This window comes from Mobula hypostoma, chromosome 28, assembly GCF_963921235.1.
Source record: "Mobula hypostoma chromosome 28, sMobHyp1.1, whole genome shotgun sequence".
In the NCBI taxonomy this organism is placed as follows: domain Eukaryota; kingdom Metazoa; phylum Chordata; class Chondrichthyes; order Myliobatiformes; family Myliobatidae; genus Mobula; species Mobula hypostoma.
The window spans coordinates 34,705,524-34,720,225 of record NC_086124.1 but is presented as its reverse complement, the minus strand read 5'-3'; the positions used below and the strand labels follow the sequence as shown (position 1 = coordinate 34,720,225).

The following is a 14,702-nucleotide window of genomic DNA, read 5'->3' as shown; positions in this document are numbered from 1 at the left end:
TTCAAACCCCTCCCTCACCCCCTCCCTATCTCTGTAACCCCTACACTCCCCCTCCTGTTCAAACCCCTCCCTCAACCCCTCCCTATCTCTGTACCCCCGACACTCCCTGTCCATCTGTTCAAACCCCTCCCTCACCCCCTCCCTATCTCTGCAACCCCTACACTCCCCCTCCTGTTCAAACCCCTCCCTCGCCCCTTACCTGCGGTGACTGCCCAGAGCTGCTGGTGATTTGGTCACTCAGTTGCCGAGGTGACGACTCCGTTTCCTGGCTTTGGAAGTGTTCCGGCTGTTGTGGCAACACTGGTCTCACACCCCTGTCCTCCATTCTGGCTGACCGATCCTCGCTGTCTGCAATTTGCCACTTGCTGGCTGCAGTGTGCGAAGGGAGACAGCAAAATTGCCACAGACTCCTTGCCCACAGATGTGTCAGCCCACCCACATGCCACCCCACCCAACGGTAACGCTCCAGAGAGAGAGAGAGAGAAAGCTGATCTCGCACCAAGATTCCACGTGGTCCGATCTGTCCCAGTAAAAAGTCATGGTGACAGATTGTGTAGGTTGGGACTTTATTACTCGGAGTGTAGGAGATTGAGGGGTGACCTTACAGAGATGTATAAAACCACGAGGGGCACAGATAGGGTGAATGTGCACAGTCTTTCTCCCCAGGGCTGGTCAATCAAGAACCAGAGGGCACAGGTTTAAGCTGAGAGGGGGAAAGAGATTTAATAGGGACCCGAGAGGCAACTTTTTCACCCAGAGGGTGGTCCGTCTATGGAACGAGCTGCCAGAAGAAGAGGTTGAGGCTGGAACATTAACAACGTTAAAAAGGCACTTGCAGCTATTACAGGTGAATTACTACAAACATACGTACGGATCATACATACAGAAAATAGTTTATACAACTACATTGAGTGATCATTACTTTAGTGATAAATTCCTTATTAAATTTAAATAAATGGGACCACGTGGAGGGAGCTTCACACTGTGTCTGTCCCCAGGAGTGTGTGATGGGATGGTGCGGAGGGAGTTTCACTCTGTGTCTGACCCCAGGAGTGTGTGATGGGACGGTGTGGAGAGATTAACTCTGTGTCTAACCCTGGGAGCGTGTGATGGGACGGTGTGGAGGGAGCTTCTCTCTCTGTCTGACCCCGGGAGTGTGTGATGGGACGGTGTGGAGGGAGCTTCACTCTGTGTCTGACTCCAGGAGTGTGCGATGGGACAGTGTGGAGGGAGATTCGCTCTTTGTCTGTCCCCAGGACTGTGTGATGGAACGGTGTAGAGGGAGATTCACTCAGTGTCTGACCCCAGGAGTGTGTGATGGGACGGTGTGGAGGGAGATTAACTCTGTGTCTAACCCTGGGAGCATGTGATGGGATGGTATGGAGGGAGATTCACTCTGTGTCTGTCCCCAGGAGTGTGTGATGGGATGGTGTGGAGGGAGATTCACTCTTTGTCTGTCCCCAGGAGTGTGTGATGGAACGGTGTAGAGGGAGATTCACTCTGTGTCTGACCCCGGGAGTGTGTGATGGGATGGTGTGGAGGGAGATTCACTCAGTGCCTGACCCTGTGCAAATGTCAGAGGTCCATGAGTGTCAGGGAGCAGGAGTAACTGCCATTGTTATTGCAAAGGAAAAAGTGCTAGGCAAACTCAAAAGTTTTAAGGTGGATAATTATAGACCAGTGAGCCTAACCTCAGTGGTTGGGAAAGTATTGGAGTCTATTATTAAGGATGAGGTTTTGGGAAACTTGAGACTAATGATAAAATAAGTCAAAGTCAGCATGGTTTCTGTATAGGGAAACCTTGCTGGACAAATCTGTTGGAGTTCTTTGATGAAGTAACAAGTAGGGTAGACAAAGGAGAGACAGTGAATGTCATTGACTTAGGGTTTCAGAAGGCATTTCATACGGTGCCACACATGAGGCTGCTTACAGGAAAGATACTGGTATTGATAGGGGAATAGCTGAGAGGCAGGAGGCAGCGATTGGGAATAAAAGAGCCCTTTTCTGGTTGGCTGCCGGTGACCAGTGGTGTCCTCAGGGATCAGTAATGGGCCCGCTACTTTTCACATTGTTTGTCAATGATTTGGATAATGGAATTGATGGCTTTGTGGCAAAGTTTGCAGATGATATGAAGATAGGTGGAGGGGTAGGTAGTGCTGAGGAAGCGATGTGACTGCAGCGGGACTTAGACAAATTGGAAGAATGGGCAAAAATGTGGCAGATGAAATACAGTGCTGGGAAATGCATGACAATACGTTTTGGTAAAAGGAACAATAGTGCGGACTTGAGGAAATCTGCAGATGCTGGAATTTCAAGCAACACACATAAAAGTTGCTGGTGAACGCAGCAGGCCAGGCAGCATCTCTAGGAAGAGGTACAGTCGACGTTTCGGGCCGAGACCCTTCGTCAGGACTAACTGAAGGAAGAGCTAGTAAGAGATTTGAAAGTGGGAGGGGGAGGGGGAGATCCAAAATGAGAGGAGAAGACAGGAGGGGGAGGGATGGAGCCAAGAGCTGGACAGGTGATTGGCAAAAGGGATATGAGAGGATCATGGGACAGGAGGCCTAGGGAGAAAGACAAGGGGTGGGGGGGAAGCCCAGAGGATGGGCAAGGGGTATAGTGAGGAGGAATTTCTCCATCTCGGCCGCATCTGCTCTCAGGATGAGGCTTTTCATTCCAGGACGAAGGAGATGTCCCCCTTTTTTAAAGAAAGGGGCTTCCCTTTCTCCACCATCAACTCTGCTCTCAAACGCATCTCCCCCATTTCACGTACACCTGCTCTCACTCCATCCTCCCGCCACCCCACTAGGAATAGGGTTCCCCTGGTCCTCACCTACCACCCCACCAGCCTCCGGGTCCAACATATAATTCTCCGTAACTTCCGCCACCTCCAACGAGATCCCACCACTAAGCACATCTTTCCCTCCCCCCCGCTTTCCGCAGAGATCACTCCCTAAGTGACTCTCTTGTCCATTCGTCCCCCCAATCCCTCCCCACGGATCTCCCTCCCGGCACTTATCCTTGTAAGTGGAACAAGTGCTATACATGCCCTTACACTTCCTCCCTCACTACCATTCAGGGCCCCAGGCAGTCCTTCCAGGTGAGGGGACACTTCATCTGTGAGTCGGCCGGGGTGATGTCCAGCGTCCGGTGCTCCCAATGTGGCCTTTATATATTGGCGAGACCCGACGCAGACTGGGAGATCGTTTCACTGAACACCTACGTTCTGTCCGCCAGAGAAAGCAGGATCTCCCAGTGGCCACATATTTTAATTCCACATCCCATTCCCACTCTGACATGTCTATCCACGGCCTCCTCTACTGTAAAGATGAAGCCACACTCAGGTTGGAGGAGCAACACCTTATATTCCATCTGGGTAGCCTCCAACCTGATGGCATGAACATTGACTTCTCTAACTTCTGCTAATGCCCCACCTCCCCCTTGTACCCCATCCGTTATTTATGTACACACATTCTTTCTCTCTCTCTCCTTTTTCTCCCTCTGCCCTCTGAATATACCACTTGCCCATCCTCTGGGATTTTCCCTCCCTCCCCCTTTCCTTCTCCCTGGGCCTCCTGTCCCATGATCCTCTCATATCCCTTTTGCCAATCACCTGTCCAGCTCTTGGCTCCATCCCTCTCCCTCCTGTCTTCTCCTATCATTTTGGATCTCCCCCTCCCCCTCCCACTTTCAAATCTCTTACTAGCTCTTCCTTCAGTTAGTCCTGACGAAGGGTCTCGGCCTGAACGTCGACTGTACTTCTTCCTAGAGATGCTGCCTGGCCTGCTGCGTTCACCAGCAACTTTTATGAATAGTGCAGACTATTATCTATCATTAAATATCAGAGATGCAGAGAGACCCAGGAGACCTCGTACAAGACTCCCAGAAGGTTAATTTACAGGCTGAGTCTGTGGTAAAGAAGGTAAATGCAATATTGGCATTTATTTCAAGGGGAATAGAATATAAAAGCAAGGAGATAATGCTGAGCCTTTATAAGACACTAGTCAGGCTGCATTGGGAGTGTTGTCACCAGTTTTGGGCCCTGTATCTCAGAAAGGATGTGTTATCATTGGAGAGAGTCCAGAGGAGGTTCATAAGAATGGCTCCGGGACTGAAGGGGTTAACATATGAGGAGTGTTTGGCAGCTTTGGGCCTGAACTCGCTGGAATTTAGAAGTATGCTGGGGGGGGGGAGGTGGTGGGGGAGGTCTCATTGAAACTTACAAATGTTGAAAGGACGAGATAGGGTGGATGTGGAGAGGATGTTTCCTATGGTGGGAGTATCCAGAACTAGAGGACACAGGTTCAAAACTGAAGGGCAACTCTTTAAAACAGAGGTAAGGAGGAATTTTTTTTTAGCCAGAGAGTAGTGAATCTGTGGAATGCTCTGCCACAGACTGCGGTGGATGCCAAGTCCGTGAGTATATTTAAGGCAGAAATTGATCATCGTTTCCTTATCAGTCAGGGCATCAAAGGATATGGCAAGAAGGCAGGTGTATAGGGTTGAGTGGGATCCGGGATCAGCCATGATGGAATGGCAGAGCAGACTCAACAGGCTTCTACTTCTATGTCTTGTGGTCTTATGGACCCTTGGAGTGTGTGATGGGACAGTGTGCAGGGATCTTCACTTTGTATCTGAGCCCAGAATAATGGGATGGATCTTGTGGAGGGAGCTGATCTTGTGGAGGGAGCTTCACTCTGTGTCTGACCCCGGGAGTGTGTGATGCGACGGTGTGGAGGGAGCTTCACTCTGTGTCCGACCCCGGGAGTGTGTGATGGGATGGTGTGGAGGGAGATTCACAGTGTCTGACCCCGGGAGTGTGTGATGGGACGGTGTGGAGGGAGATTCACTCTGTATCTGACCCTGGGAGTGTGTGATGGGACGGTGTGGAGGGAGTTTCACTCTGTGTCTGACCCTAGGAGTGTGTGATGGGACAGTGTGGAGGGAGATTCACTCTGTGTCTGACCCCGGGAGTGTGTGATGGGACAGTGTGGAGGGAGCTTCACTCTGTGTCTGACCCCGGGAGTGTGTGATGGGACGGTGTGGAGGGAGATTCACTCTGTGTCTGACCCCGGGAGTGTGTGATGGGACGGTGTGGAGGGAGATTCACTCTGTGTCTGACCCTGGGAGTGTGTGATGGGACAGTGTGGAGGGAGCTTCACTCTGTGTCCGACCCCGGGAGTGTGTGATGGGACGGTGTGGAGGGAGCTTCACTCTGTGTCTGACACCGGGAGTGTGTGATGGGACGGTGTGGAGGGGGCTTCATTCTCTGTCTGACCCCGGGAGTGTGTGATGGGACGGTGTGGAGGGAGATTCACTCTGTGTCTGACCCCGGGAGTGTGTGATGGGACGGTGTGGAGGGAGATTCACTCTGTGTCTGACCCCGGGAGTGTGTGATGGGACGGTGTGGAGGGACTTTCACTCTGTTTGACCCCAGGAGTCAAGTCAAGTCAAGTCAAGTCAAAGTTATTTATACAGTCCATTTAAAAACAACCCACGTTGACCAAAGTGCTGTACAGATCAGAGCAGAATAGCTAAAATTACAAATATGAGAAACACAGACATAACCAACGAGGCAAACAGCTTATAGGCACAAAAGAAACAACACAAGGGCCCTGGAACAAGCCAAAAATCAGCCACAGCGGAAGGATTCAAACATTAGTGAATAAAAGTAAGTTCTGAGTCTGGATTTAAAAGAGTCGATGGAGGGGGCAGATCTGATAGGGAGGGGAATGCTGTTCCACAGTCTAAGGGCTACAACAGCAAAGGCGCGGTCACCCCTGAGCTTAAATTTAGATCATGGGACAGCCAGGAGCCCCAAGTCAGCCGACCTGAGGGAGCTGGAAACAGAATAAGGGGTTAGAAGGTCTGTGATATGGGGGGGGGCAGTCCATTTAGGGCTTTATAAACAAACAGGAGAACCTTAAAATCAATCCTGAACGGTACTGGCAGCCAGTGGAGGGAGGCCGGGATAGGAGTAATATGGTCCCTCTTCTGGGCACCTGTCAGGAGCCTGGCTGCGGCGATCTGGACCAGTTGCAGACGGGACAGGGACGTCTGACTAATCTCAGTAAACTGGGAGTTGGAGTAGTCCAAGCGGGAGTATATAAGGTTGTGGATGACTTTCTCAAGATCTTTGAAAGAGAGAAACTGCTTAATTTTGGCAATAGTACGAAGCTGGAAAAAACTGGCTTTTACAACTGCACCAACTTGCTTGTCAAACTTAAAGGTGGAATCAAATATCACACCAAGGGACTTAACATGGGGTATGACAAGGGTGGACAGGTTACCAGGACTATTGGTAGTCACTTTGATGGAGTCAGGGAGTGTGCGATGGGACGGTGTGGAGGGAGAATCACTCTGTGTCTGAGCCTGGGAGTGTGTGATGGGACGGTGTGGACGGAGCTTCACTCTGTGTCTGATCCCGGGAGTGTGTGATGGGATGGAGTGGGGGGAGCTTCACTTTGTGTCTGACCCCGGGAGTGTGTGATGGGACAGTGTGGAGGGAGCTTCACTCTGTGTCTGACTCTAGGAGTGTGTGATGGGACGGTGTGGAGGGAGCTTCACTCTGTGTCCAACCCTGGGAGTGTGTGATGGGACTGTGTGGAGGGAGCTTCACTCTGTGTCTGAGCCCGGGAGTGTGTGATGGGATGGTGTGGAGGGAGATTCACTCTGTGTCTGACCCCGGGAGTGTGTGATGGGACAGTGTGGAGGGAGCTTCACTCTGTGTCTGACCCCGGGAATGTGTGATGGGATGGTGTGGAGGGAGATTCACTCTGTGTCTGACCCCGGGAGTGTGTGATGGGACGGTGTGGAGGGAGCTTCACTCTGTGTCTGACCCCGGGAGTGTGTGATGGGACGGTGTGGAGGGAGCTTCACTCTGTGTCTGACCCCGGGAGTGTGTGATGGGATGGTGTGGAGGGAGCTTCACTCTGTGTCCGACCCCGGGAGTGTGTGAAGGGACCGTGTGGAGGGAGCTTCACTCTGTGTCTGACCCCGGGAGTGTGTGATGGGACGGTGTGGAGGGAGTTTCACTCTGTGTCTGACCCCGGGAGTGTGTGATGGGACAGTTTGAGGGAGCTTCACTCTGTGTCTGACCCTGGGAGTGTGTAATAGGACAGTGTGGAGGGGGCTTCACTCTGTGTCTGACCCCGGGAGTGTGTGATGGGACGGTGTGGAGGGAGTTTCACTCTGTGTCTGACCCCGGGAGTGTGTGATGGGACGGTGTGGAGGGAGTTTCACTCTGTGTCTGACCCCGGGAGTGTGTGATGGGACGGTGTGGAGGGAGTTTCACTCTGTGTCTGACCCCGGGAGTGTGTGATGGGACGGTGTGGAGGGAGTTTCACTCTGTGTCTGACCCCGGGAGTGTGTGATGGGACGGTGTGGAGGGAGTTTCACTCTGTGTCTGACCCCGGGAGTGTGTGATGGGACGGTGTGGAGGGAGATTCACTCTGTGTCTGAGCCCGGGAGTGTGTGATGGGATGGTGTGGAGGGAGATTCACTCTGTGTCTGACCCCGGGAGTGTGTGATGGGACTGTGTGGAGGGAGCTTCACTCTGTGTCTGAGCCCGGGAGTGTGTGATAGGATGGTGTGGAGGGAGATTCACTCTGTGTCTGACCCCGGGAGTGTGTGATGGGACGGTGTGGAGGGAGCTTCACTCTGTGTCTGACCCTGGGAGTGTGTGATGGGATGGTGTGGAGGGAGCTTCACTCTACGTCTGACCCCGGGAGTGTGTGATGGGACGGTGTGGAGGGAGTTTCACTCTGTGTCTGACCCTAGGAGTGTGTGATGGGACGGTGTGGAGGGAGATTCACTCTGTCTGACCCCGGGAGTGTGTGATGGGACGGCGTGGACGGTGCTTCACTCTGTCTGACCCTGGGAGTGTGTGATGGGACGGTGTGGAGGGAGCTTCACTCTGTGTCTGAGCCCGGGAGTGTGTGATGGGATGGTGTGGAGGAAGATTCACTCTGTGTCTGACCCTGGGAGGGTGTGATGAGTCGGCTGGGGTTTTGAACGTGCATTCCCTTGCACCTCTACCCCACATTGACTGCCTACCTGATTGAAATGAGGCAGTTTGAGTTAGAATTTGTTTTTTATTGTGACATGTGCCGAGGAACGGAGAAAAGCTTGCCTTGCCTAATTTTCAAACGGAGCAGATCAATACACAGTGTATCGATGTAGACCATGGGAAAACAATAACAGAGAGCAGAATAAAGTGTTACAGTTACAGAGAAAGGGCAGTGCAGGCAGGCAATAAGCTGCAAGGGTCACGACGAGGTAGATTGTGAGGTCAAGAGTCCATCTTATCGTACTGGGGGACCGTTCAATAGTCTGATAACAGCGGGGTAGAAGCTGTCCTCGTACTGGGGGACCATTCAATAGTCTGATAACAGCGGGGTAGAAGCTGTCCTCGTACTGGGGGACCGTTCAATAGTCTGATAACAGTGGGGTAGAAGCTGTCCTCGTACTGGGGAGCGTTCAATAGTCTGATAACAGCGGGGTAGAAGCTGTCCTCGTACTGGGGGACCGTTCAATAATCTGATAACAGCGGGGTAGAAGCTGTCCTCGTACTGGGGGACCGTTCAATAGTCTGATAACAGTGGGGTAGAAGCTGTCCTCGTACTGGGGAGCGTTCAATAGTCTGATAACAGCGGGGTAGAAGCTGTCCTCGTACTGGGGGACCGTTCAATAGTCTGATAACATCGGGGTAGAAGCTTCCATGGACACTTGCACAGTTCTCAGCATGCCTGGCGTTATTGGCTACGTGGAACAGTCTATGTTCCAGGCACACAACAGCATTGCTCCCTAACTCTTCCTCAGGCACATCGACGACTGCATTGGTACCCTTCCTGCATCCGTGCTGCGCTCGTCGACTTCATCAACTTTGCCTCTAATTTCCACCCTCAAATTTACTTGGTCCATTTCTGACACCTTCCCTTCCCTTTCTCGTTTCCTCTGTCTCTATCTATGGAGACACCTTATCTACTGATATCTTTCATAAACCCACTGACTCTCACAGCTACCTGCCCTATACCTCTCCCCACCGTTACTTGTAAAAACGTCATTCCCTTTATCAATTCCTCTGTCTTCACTGCAACTTTTCTCACGATGAGGCTTTTCATTCCAGAAAAACTGAGACGTCATCCTACTAAGAGAAGGGCTTCCCTTTCTCCACCATGCTGCCCTCACCCACAGCCCTTCCGTTTCACACACCTCCGCTCTCAACCCATCCTCCCACTGCCACACCAGGGATAGGGTTCCTCTTGTCCCAGAAGCCTCCACATCCAGCACAAAATTCTCCGTAACATCTCCAACCAGATCCCATCATCAAGCATATCCTTCCTCCCCCCTACTCTCTGCTTCCCACAGGGATTGCTTCCCACGAGACTCCCTTGTCCACGTGTCCTTCCACTCTAATCCCCTTCGTAGCACTTATCCTTGCAAGCAGAACAAGTCCCACACCTGCCTCTACACCTCCTCCCTCACAATCATTTAGGGCCCCAAACAGTCCTTCCTGGTGAGGCGACACTTCACCTCTGAGTCCGCTGGGGTCCTATACTGTGTCCAGTGCTCCCGGTGTGACCTCCCGTATATTGGCGAGACCCAACGTAGATTGGGAGACCACTTCGCCGAGCACCTTCACTGCATCCGCCAGAAACAGCAAGGCTTCCCACCCATTTTAATTCCACTTCCCAGTCCCATTCTGACATGTCAGTCCACGGCCTCCTCTACTGTTGTGGTGAGGCCACACTCAGGCTGAAGGAGCATCACCTTATATTCCATCTGGATAATCTCCAACCTGATGGCATGAACATCGATTTCTCCAACTCCTGGTAATTGCTGTCTTCTCTCCTTCACTATCCCCCAATCTTGTTTCCTTTTCACACCGTCTTTCCTTAGCTGCCCTTCACCTCTGTCTGGTGATCCTCCCCCTTCACCTTCTTCCACGGTCTCTGTCCTCTCCCTTCCCCAGCCCTTTATTTCCCCCACCAACCAACTTCCCAGCTCTTTACTTCGCCCTCGCCCTCTCCCCCTCCCCCTCCCAGTTTCACCTAACTCCTGCCACCTTGTACTTCTCCGTCCCCTCCTCCCACTTCCTACCCTGTCTTCTCCCCTTCCTTTCCAGTCCTGAGGAAGGGTCTCGGCCTGAAACGTCGACTGTTTATTCATTTCCGTGGGTGCTGCCTGACCTGCTGAGCTGTGGGTGGATATGCCCTTTGATTAGGTTGGCAGCTTTACTGAGGCACCGGGAACTGTAGACAGAGTCCGTGGAGGGTGTTAGCATGTATTCTGGGGTTAGGCTATAAATTCAACAGCAGCCTGAATGTGGATTGCGGTTTGAATTTAAAACACAGCTGTGAACAATGGGCTTCCTGGACCTGCAGGTTATCGCAAACAAAGAAACTCTCCACTTAGACCTGAGATGTCTGCGTCTGCTGGAGTCAGAGGGGTTCAACGTTCATTCTGGGTGTCTGGAGTGTGGCTGTGGAAACGGAGGTGTTTGAAAACTGTATGTAACTGAAAGGAAGCATTGTAATGATAGAGTTGCCCTGCTGTTACGTTTGATCTTTAGCATTTAAAATGTTGTGTAATATTGGGTCGGGAGGCTTCTTCTTCCAAGAGTGTCTCAATGTGATGCCTGTTTTTGAAGAATAAAACACATTTATATCCATCTCTCCTGATGAAGGTTCTTGGCCTGAAAACCTGTCGACTGTTTACCAACTTCCTCCAGCATTTTGTGTTGCTTGGATTTCCAGATTTTCTCTTGTTTGTGATTGGCCGATATCCACTAGCTTCACTGTTTCTCCGGTGACCTTGTCCACAATTACAGTGGGGGAGTGGGAGACTGGTTTCCCTGTCGTGCTGATCTGTGTTCACAGCTGTCTTGCGGTCCCGGGCGGAGCAGTTGCTGGCCCAAGCCATGATGCATCCAGGCAGGATGCTCTCGGCTGCCGTCCATGCCTATCCATGGGACGAGCTGTCAGGGGAAGTGGTTGGGGCAGCTACATTAACAATATTTCAAAGGCACTTGGACAGGTACGTGGATAGGAAAGGTTTAGAAGGATATGGAACGAACATAGTCAGACGGACTGGCCCAGGGGGCAAGTTGAGCCAAAGCACCTATTGCTCTGCTGTCTGATTTCATCACAGCCTGACCGCCACTGTCTTCAGGTGGTATGGCCAATGATTCCCCCTTCCTAATCCGTCACTTACCTGTGAGGCCCTGTCCCTCTGCTGGGCAGCGGGGAAGGCTCTTCTGTTCCCCCAGCTCTGGGGCTCTGAGAACTGCATCGCCAAGGTCATCAGCCAGGCATGTCTTCTTCCGCTTTGCGTTGGCTGTATCTGGGACAACACCTGTGTCAAAGTGTCACCTTCAATATTTACACTGACAAATGCAGCCTGTGGACTGTGCTCGCCCACAACTCACTAACTCCAGTCCAGATGTGCGAGGACCACGCAGTCACGGGGAGAACGTACAGGCGAGAATTGAGGAACCGCACCCCGTGGGGGAGCACAAAGGGATACGGGCACTGCGGGGGTCCTAGGCCAGGCCTCCCAGGAAGTAGACAGGGTGTAAGGCACACATACCTTCATCGGTCGGGCGTGGAGTCACCTTGCAGCCGTACTAACCTCTGGTCTGTCCGCTCTCGGAGTATCGTATGCAGTTCTGGTCTCCCATGACAGGTGGGGTGTGGGTGACCGGGATGCTGCTCGATTACAGGGCTTGAGGAACATGCAGAGCATGGACAAACCTGGGGACCTGTGTGTAGAGTAGACAGCCAGCGTCCCTTTCCCCTGGGAGGAAATGTCGAGTACCAGAGGTCATGTATTAGGGTGAGAGGGAGAAAGTTGAAAGGAGACATTAGGGGTAAGTTTTCTTTATGCAGACAGTGGTGGGTGTCTGGAAAATGCTGCCAGGGTCGGTGGTGGAGGCAGCAAAGATGAAGGGATTTAATCGGATCTTAAAAGACACATGGATTACAGGCAATGGAAGAGATGCATATTTGTGTACAGGGAACGGAGGGAGATGGACATTGTGTACGGGGAACGGAGGGAGATGGACAATGTGTACGGGGAATGGAGGGAGATGGACATTGTGTATGGAGAATGGAGGGAGATGGACAATGTGTACGGGGAATGGAGGGAGATGGACATTGTGTATGGAGAATGGAGGGAGATGGACATTGTGTATGGAGAATGGAGGGAGATGGACATTGTGTACGGGGAACGGAGGGAGATGGACATTGTGTACGGGGAACGGAGGGAGATGGACATTGTGTACAGGGAACGGAGGGAGATGGACATTGTGTACGGGGAACGGAGGGAGATGGACATTGTGTACGGGGAACGGAGGGAGATGGACAATGTGTACGGGGAATGGAGGGAGATGGACATTGTGTACGGGGAACGGAGGGAGATGGACAATGTGTACGGGGAATGGAGGGAGATGGACATTGTGTACGGGGAATGGAGGGAGATGGACATTGTGTATGGAGAATGGAGGGAGATGGACAATGTGTATGGGGAATGGAGGGAGATGGACATTGTGTACGGGGAACGGAGGGAGATGGACATTGTGTACGGGGAACGGAGGGAGATGGACATTGTGCATAGGGAATGGAAGGAGATGGACATTGTGTATGGGGAACGGAGGGAGATGGACATTGTGTATGGGAATGGAGGGAGATGGACATTCTGTACAGGAAATGGGGGGAGATGGACACTGTGTAAAGCTCCCTCCTCAACTTCCTATGACACACTGCCGGGGTCAGACGCAGAGTGAAGCTCCCTCTACAATGTCCCACACACAATCCCTGGGGCTGATACAGACTGATACTCCTTGCACACCTTGCCAGCTTACAGACCTGGGGTCAGACACAGGGTGCCCCTCTCTCCACACCGTTTCATCAAACAGACCCAGGATCAGACACAGAGTGAAGCTCCCTCCACACCATCGCATCACTCACTTCCAGGATCAGAGACAAAGTGAAGCTCCCTCCACACCGTCCCATCACACACTCCTGGGACCAGAGACAGAGTCAAGCTCCCTCCACACCGTCCCATCGGGACCAGAGACAGAGTGAAGCTCCCTCCACATGGTTCCATCACATAGTCCAGGGGTCAGACACAGAGTTAACTCTATACGGTACTGGCTTTGAATTGCAGAGTTAGGGAATGGTTCCTGACTGGAGAGAATCTGATCTCTTGCCAGCTCCTTTCCAGAACTGACTCATTTTTTCCAACCGCTGTCCAAATTCCTCCCCCCTAACCCCTGACACAATTATCCAATTCCCTCTCCGAAGCCACTTTGGAAGCTGAGCCGGTCACATCTGCAGACAGTGTTATGCAGATTTCAGGTCTGCCACGTAACTCTTTTCTCTCCCCCAATGACTCCAAATTCTCTCGTCTTCAACCATCGCCAATCCTCCCTGCACCTCATACAGTTCCCTCTGTCTCGACCCTTCATCATTCCCTGTGCCTCGATCAGATCTCTCGTCACCCGTTACCCTCTTCAGTGACAACTCTACCTGTTACTCCAGTCCAATCCTGTGACCTACAGGGTCACTATTCTCGGAAAGCCTTCCCACTTGTTTGCCTGGACAATAGGACACAGGGCAGAATTAGGCCATTCGGCCCATTGAGTATTTTCTGCCATTCCATCATGGCAAATTTATTATCCCTCTAAACCCTGTCCTGATGTCTTCTCTCCATAACCTTTCCCTCCTTCACTAATCAAGAACCTGTCAATGTCTGCTTTAAATAAACGCAGTATCTTGGCCTCCTCAGCTGTCTGTGGCAATGAATTCCACAGATTCACTACCCTCTGGCTGAAGAAATTCTGTCTCATTTCTCTGTTCTAAATAGATGTCCCTCTGTTCTGAGCCTGAGGAAACATCCTCTCCACATTCACTCAATATTTGAAAGGTTTCAATGAGATCCCCCCTCATTCTTCTGAATGTCAGCGTGTACAGGCCTAGAGACATCAAACACGTCTCATACATTAACCTTTACATTCCAGAAATAATTCCTGTCATCCCCCTGTCCCGTCCCCAATGCCCTAGATAGGGGGCCCAAAACTGCTCACAGTACTCCAAACACAGCTTGACTAACGTCTTATAAAGCCTCAGCTGTTGTATACAAGTCCATCGAAATTAATGCTGCCTGGCCTGCTGTGTTCACCAGCAACTTTGATGTGTGTCCCATCGAAATTAATGCTGGGCCCTCTGCTGGTACCTCTGCATTCAGCAGAACTGAACATAATATTTGTGCTTCAGCTCAGCCAGTGTGCCAGGAAGGTAAAGAACAAAACGGGTTTCTGGAAAAACAGTCACTATCAGTGGCAGAAAACTCAGTTAGACTGCTCGACAGAGGCATCTACTGGTCCAAATTCACAGCAAATACCGTTTCCCACAACTGAAATCAGGCCCACAGGCCTGTCATTCCTTACCACTGAAATCAGGCTCACCAGCCTGACATTCTGTACAACTCTAATCAGGCTCACCGGCCTGTTGTTCTCTACATCTGAAATCAGGCTCAGGGGCCTGTTGTTCCTAGAACTGAAACTTCTCTTCAATGTTGAAATAGTGCTTGCACGCCCACCTGCACTGGCAGCCCACACAACGGTCTGAGTAAAGGAGCTTCACATCATGTTCCCCTAAACTTCTCACCTTTCACCCTTAACCCATGACTTCTAGCTGTGG

At 51.6% G+C, this 14,702-nt stretch overlaps 1 protein-coding gene across 6 annotated transcripts in view; it reads right to left on the bottom strand.

Moving 5' to 3' along the window:
* LOC134338799 (myocardin-like) overlaps positions 1 to 14,702 on the bottom strand; it is a 75,009-nt gene that overhangs the window by 36,245 nt on the left and 24,062 nt on the right. For 5 of the 6 annotated variants that reach the window (XM_063034868.1, XM_063034863.1, XM_063034864.1 and 2 more), the window contains 2 exons: positions 11,215 to 11,355; positions 200 to 369 (listed from right to left, as the gene is read on the bottom strand). In XM_063034868.1, the coding sequence (XP_062890938.1) occupies positions 200 to 369; positions 11,215 to 11,355 (311 nt within the window). The remainder of the gene's footprint in view (positions 1 to 199; positions 370 to 11,214; positions 11,356 to 14,702) is intronic. The other variant, XM_063034867.1, reaches the window with a different exon arrangement.